Source organism: Perca fluviatilis, chromosome 6 (genome assembly GCF_010015445.1).
Source record: "Perca fluviatilis chromosome 6, GENO_Pfluv_1.0, whole genome shotgun sequence".
Taxonomy (NCBI): domain Eukaryota; kingdom Metazoa; phylum Chordata; class Actinopteri; order Perciformes; family Percidae; genus Perca; species Perca fluviatilis.
Window position 1 is genome coordinate 36418431 of NC_053117.1, and position 16199 is coordinate 36434629.

The following is a 16199-nucleotide window of genomic DNA, read 5'->3' on the forward strand; positions in this document are numbered from 1 at the left end:
GCTGCAGCCATGGAGCGTAGGTCTCCAAACGCACCACCTGCACCTGTTGCGCCCCTTCCTCCTCCCCCCACTCCATCTCTGTCCACCCGCTCCACCAGGAGCGCATCGTGTATTGCCACTCCAGGACCAGATTCCGCCGGAGTGTCCAATCCCGCCGTAGTTCAACATCACGTCTCCTTAAGTCCTCTAATATTTCCTCATTTATGTCATCAACACATCCATGATTCACAAAGAATGCTACGACTTTTTGAGGACTGTACTGTAAAGTGCCTCCTGATCTATCCAAACACCTGAAGCGCATTTTCAGTAATATTTTCCCTTGTAATTATGTATGGTTTGCAAAAATAGGAACTGCTGCGTCCGTGTAGATGAGAGAAGCAAAGTGTATGCGCGTTGTGCACACGCTACATTATGGATGTATAGCATGCTTCCCTAAAATAGCATCTGAATAACGCGCTACTGACTTTAGACTAGCGCCACTGACTTTAGACCAGGTTTTTCCTGGTCTAAAGTCAGTGGCGGAATTGTTTTCTGAAACTGCAAAATAGCACCAGCGAAAGGCTTACGCCTGAACACTCCTCCTCTTTTCGCTGAACCGCCCCCGGGAGCGCAAATTCATTCCCTAATTTACCGACGCGCATCTGTGGAGGGAAAAGTTCGCTGTGCGTCGGGTGCAAAATAGGAATGATACATGCGTCGGTGTACAAAGGCAATTGCGCTGAGTGCAAGATAGGGCCCCAAATCTCTATCATCAGATCTGAAAAAAGTGCACAAAAGTGAGGTGTAACGAGGGTCAATTCACCAAATAATTATTTCATTTGAGCAGTTGCACACAAAAGCCTTTCGTTCCAATTTGCTTACAGAGAAAGAATTGGGCTTTTATTGATGTACAGTTTGCTATTGCAGGAACAGCACGTCGCCATAAATGTATCCCTGCTGATTTCCCCCTGCTATGTTTTTACGTAGATGGCATACGTGGGCTACCTGATGTTGTTCAACTACATTGTCCTGGTCAAGATGGACCTGTGGCCCTCTACTCAAGAGTGGATCGTCATCGCTTACATCTTCACCAACGGCATCGAGAAGATGAGAGAGGTACAACGTGTGCTAGCAGTGGCTACATGCAAATGTGCACCATCCATAGCTAATTTGAGCACACGATAATCAATTCTTCACCACCACCCAGTGAACTGAGAGCTTGTAACCGACGCGGTCCACTTGGTCAGTTAGGACAGAAGATAAACAACTTCTCTCATTTAAGGTGGTTTATTAAAGCTGGAATAATAAAGCAAAAGGATTACATGACACACATCGATGTGGGCCATCTTACTTCACTCTGGAGCTCCGTAGAATGGCCCCTTTCTTTGGTCTAACAGAAAGTTCTTATACCCCACAGGGGTGTTGTCTCTTCCTATTGGTGGGCTGGGGGGCCCCCCTTTTGTGTTGGCACATAGGCGTGTCCACGCCTCTGAGTGCATCCCCGGTCCAAGGTTTCTTCATCTCCATGATTACCTTGTGAACTCTCACCCAGTTTGAAGATGTCGGCCTAACCTAATATACTCTTCCCCCCCCAGAAAGCGTCTTCATTCTTGAGCTGGCTGTTTGACCCCCTTGACCTCTCTCTCTCTCTCAACCTACACAAACAGATTTCTGCCTCTCTAACTGAAGTCAAGAACCGATACATGCCATTATATTTAAAGAGAGTCATTATATGATTGATTATTTGATTATTATACATGATATAGGAAGACATTATAAATGATTGTCTTTTAATCAGGGCCTTGGTGTAGCCTTATTTTGTTGAAGCTAGGCTAAGTGCTTGTTAAGTTGTTTTATTTCTTCATTTCTTAATGTCGTTAAATTCAGTGAGTTCTGTGGTGGAGGGCAGACGCTAAGCATCATGTCCATATCATCAAAGAGCTCATCATAAATAAGGAAAACTGTGGTGCGACCATTCAAGGGGAAGCAAAAGAAAGAATCAAAATGACAAAAGAAAGGAATGGGGGTTGGAAATAAAGGCACGAGACAGAAATGGGAAAACAGAATAAATAGAAAATACATGTGGCCATATGAGACTATCGTATCAACCTCACTCTGTGGCTGTGTTTGTACTGTAAGTGTATGAAATGCATTAATCATTATGGCACATCATTCTCAGTTGCACAACAATTCCTCCTCAGACATCTGCGAGATGCCCTGATTGGCTAACTAATACTGCCCTCTAATGGTGGTCATGATGGGTTGCATTTCTATTCTTTTGGGCTCAATTTTCCATTCAACTTCTGTGCTTGTGAACACATATATTTACATTAGTCCTGCATTAGAGTATCTTCATCTTTCCTTTCCTTTCTCAACTAATTACCCTCCAACCCTTTGCCCAGATCCTGATGTCAGAGCCGGGGAAGTTGTTACAGAAGGTGAAGGTGTGGCTTCAGGAGTACTGGAACATCACAGACCTCATGGCCATCCTGATATTTTCCATCGGCATGGTTCTGCGACTCCAGGAGCCGCCGCTCATGAGCTACGGGCGGGTCATCTATTGCGTCAACATCATCTATTGGTACATCCGGCTGTTGGACATCTTTGGGGTCAACAAGTACCTGGGTCCCTATGTGATGATGATTGGCAAGATGGTGAGAGGAGGCAGGGGTGATAGTGTGTGTGTGTGTGTGTGTGTGTTTGTGGGTGTGTGTGTGTTTCTATCTACAGCTTCTCTCATATTTCCTCTTCCCCATTATGTATTCTTCATTTATGTCTGACTTTTTCTACCTTCTGACTTCTACTCAGCATGATTCATACTGAGTCCCGTGATTACAACAGTTTAATTTGTATGTGTTGTGCAGGATTGGTCCTGATAGAGCTTTTGTGCCTCTAAACCTCGTTGTTTGATCTCAAAGAGCACATGATCAGAGCCCCTGATACATACATGAAGACAAATCTAGGGAAGGGATCAAAGGCTCAAATTTGGATCTGTGTGATGTTCGGCTGTCTTTGACATGGGCTGTGTACTATACCACTGGACACCATCGCTCTTTGATATGAAAATTAGCAATTAGTTAGAGAGAGAGAGAGAGATCTGGATTCAATGACTTAGTCAGATAATTTACATATATGATGTTGCAGCACCATGAGCAGATTTGAAAAACAAGTACTGCAATGTAAATAACAGCCAAAAGCTGAAGTACCACCATTTACTTGGAGGCCATCTTCTTTTTTACAAAGTCTTTATGAACAAACTGAAGCGTTATAATTTGCACTGTATCATTTTGACAAAGTGATAATGTTTACAATGACAACTGTAGCTCCAATGTGTTTCTTAGATGTGTTTACAGCTTCCTAGAAAGACAATGCATGGCACCCTTAATCGAAAAATATACATTCAATCAACCTTTATTTATACACAATAGAGATCATTGAGGGGCAAACCTCATTCACAATGACGTCCAGTCAAATACAAAGACAAAAAACAAAACAACATCACAGAGAAGAAGCATCGTGAAAATAATAAAAAGCTACTCAAACTTTCTGATTGGGAAAATGTATTTGTTAGATGAATTAGGATGATTAGGATTTAAAGGAAAATACAGTTATGTAAAGAAATTACAGAGACTTGTGGAATATAAATTAGAAGTGTAACTTCCTTAATCAATCTGGGATAAACCTAAATGAAGTGCATTTTAAAAAAAATTGAAGTTTGACCAACCAAGACTCTGAGAGGGATAGTAATAAAAAAAAAAAATCCCGTGCAGACCATCATTCCTCAAACTTTTCAAACTGCTCCTCCAGCTGTAACAGACCAACTCGTTCCCTCCCTGCTCTCTTGTTTTGCCTCGTTGCTGCTTTCTTCACTTTATCCAATCCTTCTTTTTTATCATTGCTTCATTCTATACATAACATTTTTACCAACTGCACACCATTTCTTTCTCTTCTTAAACCACTCACTCCTTCCCTTCTCTCTTTGACGATCCTCTTCTATCCCCCCTCCCTGTCAGATGATCGACATGATGTATTTTGTGATCATCATGTTGGTGGTGCTGATGAGTTTTGGGGTGGCGCGTCAGGCCATCCTCAACCCTAATGAAGACCCGTCTTGGATGCTAGCTAGGAACATCTTCTTCATGCCTTACTGGATGATCTACGGAGAGGTGTTTGCCGACCAGATTGACCGTAAGTTCAGGGCCAGAGTCCCCGGCCTCTTGAAAAAACTTAATTAGGAGTAATAAAGGTAGTTGCTGACTCTAAAGAGAGATGAAAGCAATGTGACCGAATACGTGTAATTAAATGTTCAGTCATTCCTCCACAGGTTAACAAATTACTGGAAGAGTTCCTTTTATAATGCATACAGTAACTGGTAAAACACGGTACTACAAGACAAATTGCATCACATTGATAATAGGGAAGATTCTTGACAAATTTTGCTTTTACATCACCATATCTGTAGAGTCTTTTTGTCAAGTGACTTAGCTTTTTACATGAGGAAAATTCATTTTAACTTTCAGTTTGTCCTGATCTTTTTTTTGTCCCTCCGTTATTCAATATCATTGTAGACAAAGTGACATTTGACTCAATAAAGTGTTCTGTTGTCTTTTTGTATGGTTGTATATATGATGGTGTGTTCAGAATGCGAGGAGTGGCCCAAAGAGAAGAGATCTGAAATAATGTTTTTATTCTTTGTTTCAGATATGCATAGTAGGAAGTTAAAGCACAGGCTGAATGAAAAACTCTGGCTGGGCGCAAATTACTTACGAACTTACGGAACCTGGCGTAGTAGTGGTCCATCCCACTTTCCCCAGTGCAGTGAAAACCCCAGTAAATCAACAGATATAGACCTCAATTTAATCACATCCACCTATCCCACCTCTCCTTCATCATCCTCACATTACCACCATGTCATGCCCACTCTGACCACTAGAGGCCACTTGAGACAAAAGTGTGCATGCGGCTCCACGCGCTCTGAGGTTAAAGTTGCCCTCATGTGTTTGGTATCTTGGGTCAGCTATTGTATCTAAACGGAATTTTTCTTTCAATACCAGAAGCTTGTTTAAGCTTATTAAAACTGTAAGACAGCCTGATTGAATGAGGCTGCCTATCCTCTCCAAATGTTTTTGATTGACCAACTAGTAGCTTGACCTGAGGCTATATTTTGTAAGCAACTTTACCCTGACTAACTTTGGCACTGGCTGGCAAATGGCACTGTTACGTGGCAGTAGCACTTTTCAAACGTGTTCTGATATTTTGATGCTCTTTGTTTGTTCTGTCACATCAAGAGGAAGTATCAAAGTTTAAAAGTTTGATATTCCTTTGATGTTCCACTCATTTTGTTCCCCGACTTTGAATTAGTTTCATTTGAAGAAGTGACCCTGCCATGGTAACACCGTCTGTCACATAAACCATATCACCCTCCCTTTTTTTATGCCGGCTCAGCTTCACACTGGAGCAATTGCAACATTGCCAAAAATACGAATACCAATATAGCGGAACATATAATATAAGTAAGCATTTGAATTGACATATGAATACCACACCATACAGGAATAAAACACATACATATATTTATCAGCCACCTTTCATCATCTGTAATCTGTTTTTTCACGTGGTTCAGTTGTCAGAGTTTTTAAATCCAAATTTTCTTTGAAGGTGGAAATTTGAAAAATAGAAAAATTACTTCAGTTCTCTGTCTTTGGGCTGCATTGTGTGAAACATTTGAACATCAAGCAATGATGGGCATGACTAGAATGAATCTCAAAGGCAAACAAACCCAGAACTAATGCTGAATGTTCCCCAGATAAGCCACAGCAACTGAACCATCACAGATGGAAAAAACATACTATGTATCCTAAATACATTTCAATTGATTCAGAGCACTCAACCATCGCTGAATGAAGCTATGGCACACATATGTGACAATATATTTTTTAAACATCGACTGCATGTTAAAATATATTGGGAACACAAATTGTGATGAGACGTGATGAATGTATTTTTCTTTGTGTATTTTGTTTTCAGATGCACATTTCTGAACATGAGCCATTATAGTGTCCACTCTTTCCAGTCCCTTCTTTAAGAAGCATAAAGACAAATTATGCTTCTTGTTTGTTTGCGAAATATGCAGTCATGCATTTTGTTTGGTACTTTCAGGTCTGCTTGTCTCTTTGTTATTGTTGTATATATATTTTTTTTGTTTTCTTTATTCTAATTTGCTTAAACCTTTATTATATACTTTGTCTTCTGTTTGTGTCATGTGTCTGCATGTCTCTCTCTAATTTGTTATGCATCTACATATTTCTACTAAAATATTCATGATGGATTCAAGTCTCTTATCTACAGTATAGGCATAGTTTACCTTGTATGTAACTTGTATGTGTGTGTTTGCTCTGTGGCGGTGTGCAGCCCCCTGTGGTCAGAACGTCACTACGGACGATGGGGGGGTGGTGGCCCTCCCCCCATGTAAGACAGGCGCCTGGATCGTCCCGGCCATCATGGCCTGCTATCTGCTGGTGGCCAACATACTGCTGGTCAACCTACTCATAGCTGTGTTCAAGTACGTAAACTCTCCAATCATTTTGGCTTTTCCTCCTCTAACAGACCATAGTTTTTCTTTTGAGATTTGTTTCTTAAGTTTATTTTGAACATGTTAAAAAGAAAAAGATAAATAAGAACATGTACATTCAAATCTTCAGCAAACATATTGCAAAATTCAAGATACTGATTCAAAAAGGAGTAGGAAGAATTTAAGAAACTTTTTGATGATCTTTTGGTATAGCCGTGCTCTGTGTGCCTTGACCACCTTAAGTTGTTTGTCATGTAAATTATTATCTGATGTGACATTATGTCTGACATCCGAAGTCCAAAGCATTTTTCACGATATAAACCCGAGTCCTCTCAACAATTCTACGGGGAACCACCAAACTGGGCTCTGCCGTGCAGCAGCATGCTGAGTGAAGGAATCAGTTCATCTATCAACCAACCATCTATCAATCAATCAATCTGTATACTATCTGATGTGGTTGTGATCTTTGTTAGATCATATAAGATAAGATAAGAAGCCTTTATTCTCATTATATTACAACTACAACAACATTGTGAATGCCCCTCCCAGCGGAGCTTGAAAGAAACTATATTGCACACATTCGTATAGAACCTAAAACCAACAACATTCATCATAAAACAAGGGCAGGTAGGTTGTGATAACATGGTTTCCCCCAGTGTATTACATGCCTGTTGGCCCAACAGGCCTAAGTTGCCCCCCACCAGGCCTAAGCCACTGGGAATTATGTTTTATATGTATTCTTAATATGTTTTTCAAACTACACTTACAGTGGGGCGGCTCAATTATAAACGTAGACGTAGTCATAGCTTCCAGTAAGTAAGTAAAGTTTATTTTTATAGCACTTTTCACAGACAAAATCCCAAAGTGCTTTACTGGCCAAATCTCAAAGTTATCTCAAATCTCCAGTTAGCTTTTAGCACTGACTTAATGTAGAGCCCAATGGAATCTGTGTTTAGCTTTTTTTAATTCTCAATTTCGCAATTCCGTCCATGATTCTGTGAGCACAGAAACTATTGGGCTCTACATGAATGCTGCCATCAGTCTGTGACTGGCCCCAGCTACTATGGATGATGGGTGAAGGGAATTATCTATAACTCAGAGGGCGTTAAATATTGCATAACTTTATGTACTCACATGATAGAAAAATGTGCCACTGACAGCAAGTTACTGACACATATAAACTGTCATTTGAAAAGAATACAAAAGTCGTCCGTGTTCTTGCCATCGGGCTAAACAACTTTCCTGGGGGAAAGCCTTGATAATAATATTAAATATATTGCACTGTTGTTAATAATATAGTATTGCACAGTAGATCTAGAGTCTGAATGGCCTTGGGAAAGACACTATTCATTAGTCTGGTAGTTCGTGCCGCTGATTACTTCATTTCATTTCAGCTTTCAGTGGATGTAATATTTCTTTCTTCGGTTCGGTGTGGCATTTCTGTCCGTCATTGTCTGTCATCCTAGTAATACATTCTTCGAGGTGAAGTCCATCTCCAACCAGGTTTGGAAGTTCCAGCGCTACCAGCTCATCATGACCTTCCACGAGCGCCCAGTCCTTCCTCCGCCACTCATCATCTTCAGTCACATCACCATGGTTCTCAAGCATCTGTGTTGCCGCTGGCGCAAGCACGACGACGACGAGCGGGACTACGGCCTGAGTGAGTGGCAGAAAAGCCTGGACAGTGTGAACACCAACACTCTGAGTTGTGATTTATTCACATCGCTGGAAATTATTTTCAATATTCTGTTGTAGTGCTGTAACAGTGCTGTGTATATTTTGGATTTTAGGGCTGCACGATATGAGGAAAATATGCAATAAAGTTGTTAAATGTTGCGATAACTATATAACTTGCGATAAATAGACAGATATTAAAGTGTATCTCAGTTCTGCCTTTCTGCTGCTTACAGTCATCTGCTAAAATACAAGAAACTGCTTGTTGAATTTAAAACAAATAAAAGGAAATAATTTCTAACATTCTTCCATTGAACAAATTCAACATTGAATTGAACATAAAAAGCACCGCTTAAAAAAGAATGAGGTTATATATTTTCTTTCAACTAACACAAAACATCTCGTAGTGTCTATCGCGATATGTCGCAGCCTTTCGTGATGTGTGTATTGCGCCAGTTGTTATCACGATGACGATATAAAAAAACAATATATTGTGCTGCCCTATTGGATTTCAACGTTTGCTATTTTTAGACTACGAATCACCAATAGAATATGGATAGAATGGAATATGACACTGTGGCATTATCACTTCCTCTTTCATCCGCAGAACTTTTCATCACAGAGGAGGAGCTGAAGAAAGTCCACGACTTCGAGGAGCAATGCATAGAAGAGTACTTCAGAGAGAAAGATGACCGATTCCACTCCTCTAACGATGAGAGGATCAGAGTCACTTCTGAAAGGTTGGACATACAGCTGCGCAGCAAAAAAAACCTCTGTGTGCATTCTACCTAAAACTTTCAGCCCATGGAAAATTAGTATAAAAATAAGTCCCTTGCTCTGTCTACCAGGTAGATAGAGGATGTGACAGAACAGAAACCTAGCCTTCAGATGTTACAGTGCACATTTACATTTTACACTTTTTTTGTGATCAAATGTTTATTCTCTTTTTAGGCACAACACATACAGCGGATATGGATGAATACAATGACCAAAAACAGCAAGAAAAAACAGACAACAAGAAATGGGGTGGGGGTGGCAGCTGAGATTAAATTTAAATCTATTGATTATGATTATCAAGGGCAGCTATGATATCCAGCCATGCCCTTATTGTCTCGGGGCGTGCTCTTTTCATCTTAGCTGTCCAAACTCCCTTTTCTATTAAAGGCCAGGTTCCAGGAAGATTGCAAAGAGAGACTCGGGGTGTATCACATTTGTAAAATTGTCCGTGCACATTTTGTCATATAGTGCACAGAAGAAAATATAGCCTACATGCTGCAATATGCACACAGCACAACAGAACTAAGTTACAAAAAGAAAACCACATCTGAAATGTTTCAAGGGAGAACTTTTTTCCTCCACTGTTCTCCCCTGCTATTTTCACCTCTCCGGTGCTTTTAATGTCTTTTTTTTCCTTTCATCTCTACCAGGGTGGAGAATATGGCCATGCGTCTGGAGGAAGTCAATGAAAGGGAACACTTCATGAAGGCGTCTCTGCAGACCGTTGACATCCGTCTGGCCCAAATGGAGGAGCTGATTGGACGAATAGCCGTCGCGCTGGAGCGCGTCACGGGTGTCGAGCGTGGTGAGGTCAACAAAGTTCGTTCCAGGACTTCCTCTGACTGCACAGACTCGGCGTACATGCTCCGCCAGGGGGAGTGCCCGGAGGCGGCATACATCCTCCGTCAGAGCAGCTTCAACAGCACAGAAGGGAATGCCTACCGCCTGCAGGAGGCCCTGGAGGGAACAGCTGAGGGCTCCATGTCGCCTCCTTCTCCCACCGGCATGGCTGCACGGACCAGGAGCCACTCGTTTTACGTCGGCCGCGGCAGCGAACGTGCGAGCGGAGCGGAACGAGCCGAGAGCTTCTTTAAAGAGCGCTCGCTCAGTCTCCATCGCGCCAACAGCTCCCAATCTGTGTCCTCAGGTGCCGCCCCCAAGGAGTCTAAGCCCCTCCCCCTGGCGACGCTGTCGGTCTCCCAGCAGCACCGTCCGTCATCATGCATTGATATCTATGTCTCCACTTCTGAGGAGGTGGGACCCGGGGAGGTCTTTCTGGATCATCTCCGAATGGTCCCACCGCTCCAGAGAGAGCGCTCGCTGCAGTCAGATATTATGGAGACGGTGCTGCCAGGAGGCCGGGACTTCGGCAGCGCCGCCACCAGCGGCATGGGCGACAGGCACTCGGAGGGCGGAGCGGGCAGCAGCGGAACAGCTGGAGCCATGTTTGACGACAGTGCGGCGGCAGATTTGTCATTGTGCTCCGCCCACCTCCTACCGGACACCACGTTACCTCCTTGGGACTTGGAACCATCCCCGCCTCCCTCAGCAGGGCTGCTCGAGCGCTCTAAGAGCAGCCGCTACCTCTCCACAGCGGGCACGGCGTTCCTGGATGAGCCCCCTCTGGTCAAGTCCCACAGCCTCATGTTCACCCCGAGAGGCTGCTACAGTGGACTGGGAGCAGGAGTCCAGGTAAAAGCTGCCGAGTACACCAGCATCACTGACTGCATCGATACGCGCTGCGTCTCCGCTCCATACACTCCCGCAGAACGCTCGCACTCCCCCGGAGGATCCACCTCATTCCCTTTCGATAAGCCGTCAGACATTGCTTCCTCTCACCCGGAGAGAGAGGCGGAGCTTAGCCACACTGAGTCAGATCCAGAGGACCCTGAGGACCTGATTCCGACCCCTGATACCCCTCGTCTAGGGGGCCTCGGCGGGCCCAGTGGGGCCTCTCTCTGCTCCCCCTACTCCAGGCTGGAGCGAGCAAACAGCTGCTCCTCAGACGACTCCCATCCTTCCCTCACGCTGGCCCCTCCGCACCGGAAGAGCCTGTCGGTGAGTGAGAGGATGGAGAGGGGACAGAGTCTGGGGGCAGACAGGGGGTCTGGGTCGGGGGACCGGGGTCTGGCAGGAACCAGAAACCCCTTCCTCAGGAGCAAGTCCGGAGCACGGCCTGAAACAGCCAAGACTGACAGCCTCTCCATGAGGAAGCTGGCCACTCCGTCAGCTTTCCGCAGCTTTGATAGACAAAACTACACGTGACAAGAACACTGGTCGGCGCACTCACACACCGATTGGACCAGGGAGGAACACTGAAAGGGCCGTGTGAAAGCGGGGTGAAGTTGCCCGTAGATGCTGATCAGGACCACGGTTTTTCCACTTACGTTTTAGGTTAGAGAAAGGTGGTAAAAGTTTATTCATAGTCAGTGCTGGAGGGCAACTTTACCCTGAAGCAGGTGTCAGAGGGGAAAGATGGGAGATGTAGGGCTCCTACTGTACACCAGTCAAAAACAAAGAGCTATGAATCTAGAGTAGTTTTTACCTCCTGTTGTAGCTACGTAACTCAATGGGGTGTCATGGCAATGGAAGCAGTATTTGTACTGTATGTCTTCCACCCACCAGCATTACGTCAAGTAGACATCTGTCATTGTGTTACATCACATATCAATCACGTCAGTCAGAGAAAGTATACTGTTACAAATAGCTGCATTATATGGTAGAAACTGTCAAGTGTGTGAGACAGAGAGAGAGAGGAGAAGGAAAGAAAAAAACAGCCACCTCATTTTGTCCTTTTGTCTTAGCATTGAGTCATTACTGGCGCAAAACCTTCGCTTTAAATGCATTATCCTCTCTTCATGTTATCCTAACTCCACTCCGTAAAACCCCAGCACTAGCAAACGGAAAGAAGCTAGCATTTTTTGGCTGTTTCATAAAGACATCAGTGAAGTGGTTTGAACCATCTGGAACTATTTCCTCTCTTGGTTGCACTGGAAAGGATTGCTGTAACATGGCAACAACTTACCTCTAGATACAAAAATACACATTTTCAAATAATCAATATTCATCTCTTTTTGTTATTTCTCAAAGGTACGTCAAATATGCCTTTCGTTGTCTTGCGTTTTGTAGCATAATTTATCGACCAACTGTTTGTTTTGTCAGTCCAGCTAGAGAAAGAAAGCAGAGTTTGAACATACTCCAGTCAAAAGGTCATTACTCTATCACAAGTCTCCAGTCGTGGCTGTCAAGCGTCAGCAGGAAAAAACTGGGTTTAATTAGCCACGTGATACGAGAGCAAAAAAAAAAGCAGAAAGTTATCAGGAAAAAGTGAGAAAGAATGTGACATGAAGACTGAGATTAGCAGGTGACAGCATCCAGTGTTTTGAGGCATGAATCTATAAGAGGAACATGAAGGAAAGGTGATTGGTTAACTGAAGTGCATGTTGACATGTCTGCACACACACACACACACACACACACACACACACACACATGGTCTGTGAAATCTTACATAATGCTAGAAAATAAACTCTAGTTCAGACCTGATCCCTGAGAGCTTTAACAAGTGCAATTGCAACAACAAAAAGGCAACAAGAGGGCGCTATTAGCCCATTTCAGAAGCAATGCTTGCTGGGAGAACCTGGCGTGAACCTTCTTCGCCTGCACCTGACACCAAAAATCCTTACACTCAACGAATCATTGCTCTCTTGTAGCCCAGACCACCTCCTCCTTCAGGCATTATGTTGCAAAGGTTTTACATCCACTTACGCCTAATGGATCCGTCCTTCATGTACTGTCATTCATTTGCTTTTTTCCTTTATTTTAAGTGCATTCAAAGCCAGACACTACAAAAGGAGACTTTAATAGAAAGCAATTGCCCGATGACTAAGCCCATTATAAAGCATACACAGGTCAAGAAGAGTTCCTACAGAAAGAGCTAATTTATGAATTTATCTTTAAAAAAAACTTTGAAATAAGCTGTCAAGTATATGCATTCTAGCTGAGATATACTGTAAAAAAAAGACCTGCATTTTAAGTGACATGGAGGAAGAAAATATGGGGTTATTTTTTATTAAAAGATGAAAGCCAGATCAGTGTTTTAAAAAGTTCTCTTTTTTTTTTTTTATTCTAATGGGAAAAGTCTGGGGGAAGGAAGAAGCCCTTCTCTGATGACTTTGTAAAGATAAAATAGTTGAAATTAATAGAATTCTTACTGATTTTTTTTTATGTTTGTTTTATATTTCCTCACTATTCCAACTCAGTTTAATTATGTTTGCGTTTATTTTAAGATTGATTCTATTTATTGACATTTCCTTGCTCATTATCGATGATTACAGTAAATGCCTGTTTGAATTACGAAATCAATATTGATATCTTCTCAGTGATATTTTTGTCGAATTTTAAGTATTTTCTAATTAAGCTTTTAAATTGAATAAAAAAGATGAGATCGACATGCACTAAATGCTGATGTATGATATTATTTATTAACTATAGAATTGTCTGATATACTGTACATTTCAATCATATATAAAGTATTTAAAGTAGTTTTTATTGTATGTTTTATCAAGCAGCTTATGAGACATTTTCTAATGTAAAGTTGACACGGCAATACACAGTTGCCAGTATACCAAACTTAGGGTGCCTTTCGGGCATGGATGGAGTATGTGGGGACTGAAGTGATTCATCAATTTCTCTTTTTGTTTTCGTTTTCCCCATAATCATAGAGCCCAAATATCTGTGATTATGTTTAACATGTGGCTTTTTGCATACACTCACAGACCTTTGTTGTTCTCTGATGTACAGAGTGTGTGTGGGGGTGGAGGGGGTGGGGGGGGTGTTCTTATTGGTAGACTGTATCATTGCTTGTATGGACATTTAAATTCACCAAAACACAAAGAAAGATCTCATTGAGAATAATAGTTTCGAAGTTGAAGCAAAAAAAAAATAATCTATTTGCACATGAAACTGAGACATAAGGGTGAGGGTTTGCATGGATTTGTATAGTTAGACTTCTCTCTGTATCACATCCCAACCTGTTTGATGATCCAAACTGTTTACACGCCTACCAACCCTAACCCTAAACCTTAAAGGGGTACTCCAGGGATTTACTCCTGCACCTGCAAAGGTAGAGGACGTTCTAGAGACAGACTGTGTAGTTCCCAGTTTGGATAAAGCCTCAAAAAACACTGCATCCTACAATTCCCATGGTTCAACTCACTTGGATCTTTCGATAGACCTTGTCCTTGACTGTTAAATCATCTCATCTTTCAAACCCCTCTGCACACAGTAAATAACGCCAGTTGTCTGTGAAATATTTGAAGTCTCGAGCCTATAACTGAACATGACATCATCTGGGTTATTTATCTCAGACTTCAGAAAGCTCCCTCCAGAGCTACGAAAAGACATACAACTGTGGTCATAGGCTGAAAAGGACTCTCCGTGACCAGTAAACTGACCTTTATTTGTAAATTTGGTGGAGTATCCCTTTAACCTGGCAATTACACCACCAACACAAACTGCTTTGTGGACACATGCTCAGTGTGGATCATGTGGGTTGGACAGATAGAAGATGACACATGGGATGTTGTAGCTCATCGGTACATACAAAGGATCAGGTTAGCAATTTCCTCAACAGATATGTAGTTTACTGTATGTTTAAAAGAGGAAAGGTTGACCCCAAGTCAATGCTCAGGGACAACGTTAACCCCAGTGATGCAAGGTAGTAAGAAAGAAAGAAATAGAGAGATTTGGATTTGTCTGCAGCAGAAGGCTTCCAATATAATCACTGTGCTTTATGGGTCTAACCCAGAGTCTTTGTGGGATCAGAGGGACATCTATATTTTTTTGTATCTCTTGTCTTCAGAAATAGCAATAGGATATGAAAACATGGGAGTTTAAGATGTTAACAATCAAACCAAACTTTGCCAAACCAAATGGAAACGAGCCGAGTCATGCTCTACTGCCCTGTTGTCTCCACAGCTGTGGCAGGCAAGGGGTCAACCAAGCAAAGTTCATACAGCTCTACTCAGTTATGCATGGTTAAGTATGACAACCGATGACCGTGTCGGACTGAAAGTTTAGGCCCCTCCTATTTGAACGGCTGTGATAGGAAATCAAAATATTCTTTTTTAAATGGACTTATCCTTACAGTAAGGAATATGTGATAACATCTGTGTCCATGGCACCTCGAAACTCGTGTGTACATGATTCTTGAAATGGTTTTGTGGTTTGTTGACATGGCTGGAAGGTTTTGACAGGAGGTGTGCGTATGTGTGTATGTGCGTGTACTGTACATTAACTGCGTGTGAAGCCGGACACATAGATGACATCGCAACACAACACAACCCAACAGAATCTCAGTGTACAGTATTTTTTAAATATTTTCCTATACGGTACGTCATGAGCATATGATGATAATCAACCGTTCTGCTTCCCTCCTATCACGACCTGTGACTCGTCAGCTAAAGAGAGTTTCACGCACGTTTTTTCTGCAATAATTGCTGATGTGCTTCTACAAGTGAAAGGGACTTATCCCTCTACTGGTCACACTTTATTTAATGTCCTTCAAATGCATGCAGTTCTTCCATTCAGATTGTACAGAGATGTAAAGAACTGTAAAAGTGACAAAGAGAAAGATAGAAAGAGATTATAATATGAAATCAAAGTAGTGAGTATTTGGATGCAAATACAAATCTGTATTCTTCAATGTGAATAGGATCATGTCTGGCATGCATTGTTAAATAAAAAAAATAAATAGATTGGTACTCCGTGTCTCGCCTGTTTTTACTTCCTCAGCATCTTTAACCAATCAGAAGAAGACTGATGCTTATAGTGTTAAAATACAGTTTATAGCAGTTATATGCATTTGTCAAGCCATACGATAATAGAATGCCTAAAACTCTGCACAGAATTTGGGAAAAACAGGATAGTTGCCAAGGAAATAAATCATCCTGTAGAGCCGACATCCTGTTTTGTAACTGTTCTCCAACTGTCTTCATCATTCTGAAACCAGAACACAACAAATGTTGAGGATTTTCACTCCTGCCAAATAAAGAAAGGCAAACTTTGTCTGATGTTACTATTTTTAAAGGAACATGCCGACTTATTGGGACTTTAGCTTATTCCCCGTATCCCCCAGAGTTAGATAAGTCCATACATACCCTTTCTCTCATGTAATGTTAGGACGCACCCATCGCTT

General features: G+C 42.1%; 1 protein-coding gene across 7 annotated transcripts in view; it reads left to right on the forward strand.

Annotated features, from left to right (window-relative positions):
* Positions 1-15772, forward strand: part of trpm3 (transient receptor potential cation channel, subfamily M, member 3) — a 192624-nt gene extending 176852 nt beyond the window's left edge. For 3 of the 7 annotated variants that reach the window (XM_039803035.1, XM_039803038.1, XM_039803039.1), the window contains exons 19-26: positions 967-1095; positions 2382-2633; positions 3993-4167; positions 4681-4809; positions 6391-6541; positions 8017-8210; positions 8832-8964; positions 9652-15772. In XM_039803035.1, coding sequence (XP_039658969.1) covers positions 967-1095; positions 2382-2633; positions 3993-4167; positions 4681-4809; positions 6391-6541; positions 8017-8210; positions 8832-8964; positions 9652-11266 — 2778 coding nt within the window. In that variant the 3' untranslated portion in view covers positions 11267-15772. The remainder of the gene's footprint in view (positions 1-966; positions 1096-2381; positions 2634-3992; positions 4168-4680; positions 4810-6390; positions 6542-8016; positions 8211-8831; positions 8965-9651) is intronic. The other 4 variants (XM_039803042.1, XM_039803040.1, XM_039803041.1 and 1 more) reach the window with 3 other exon arrangements.
* The last annotated feature ends 427 nt before the right edge of the window (positions 15773-16199 follow it).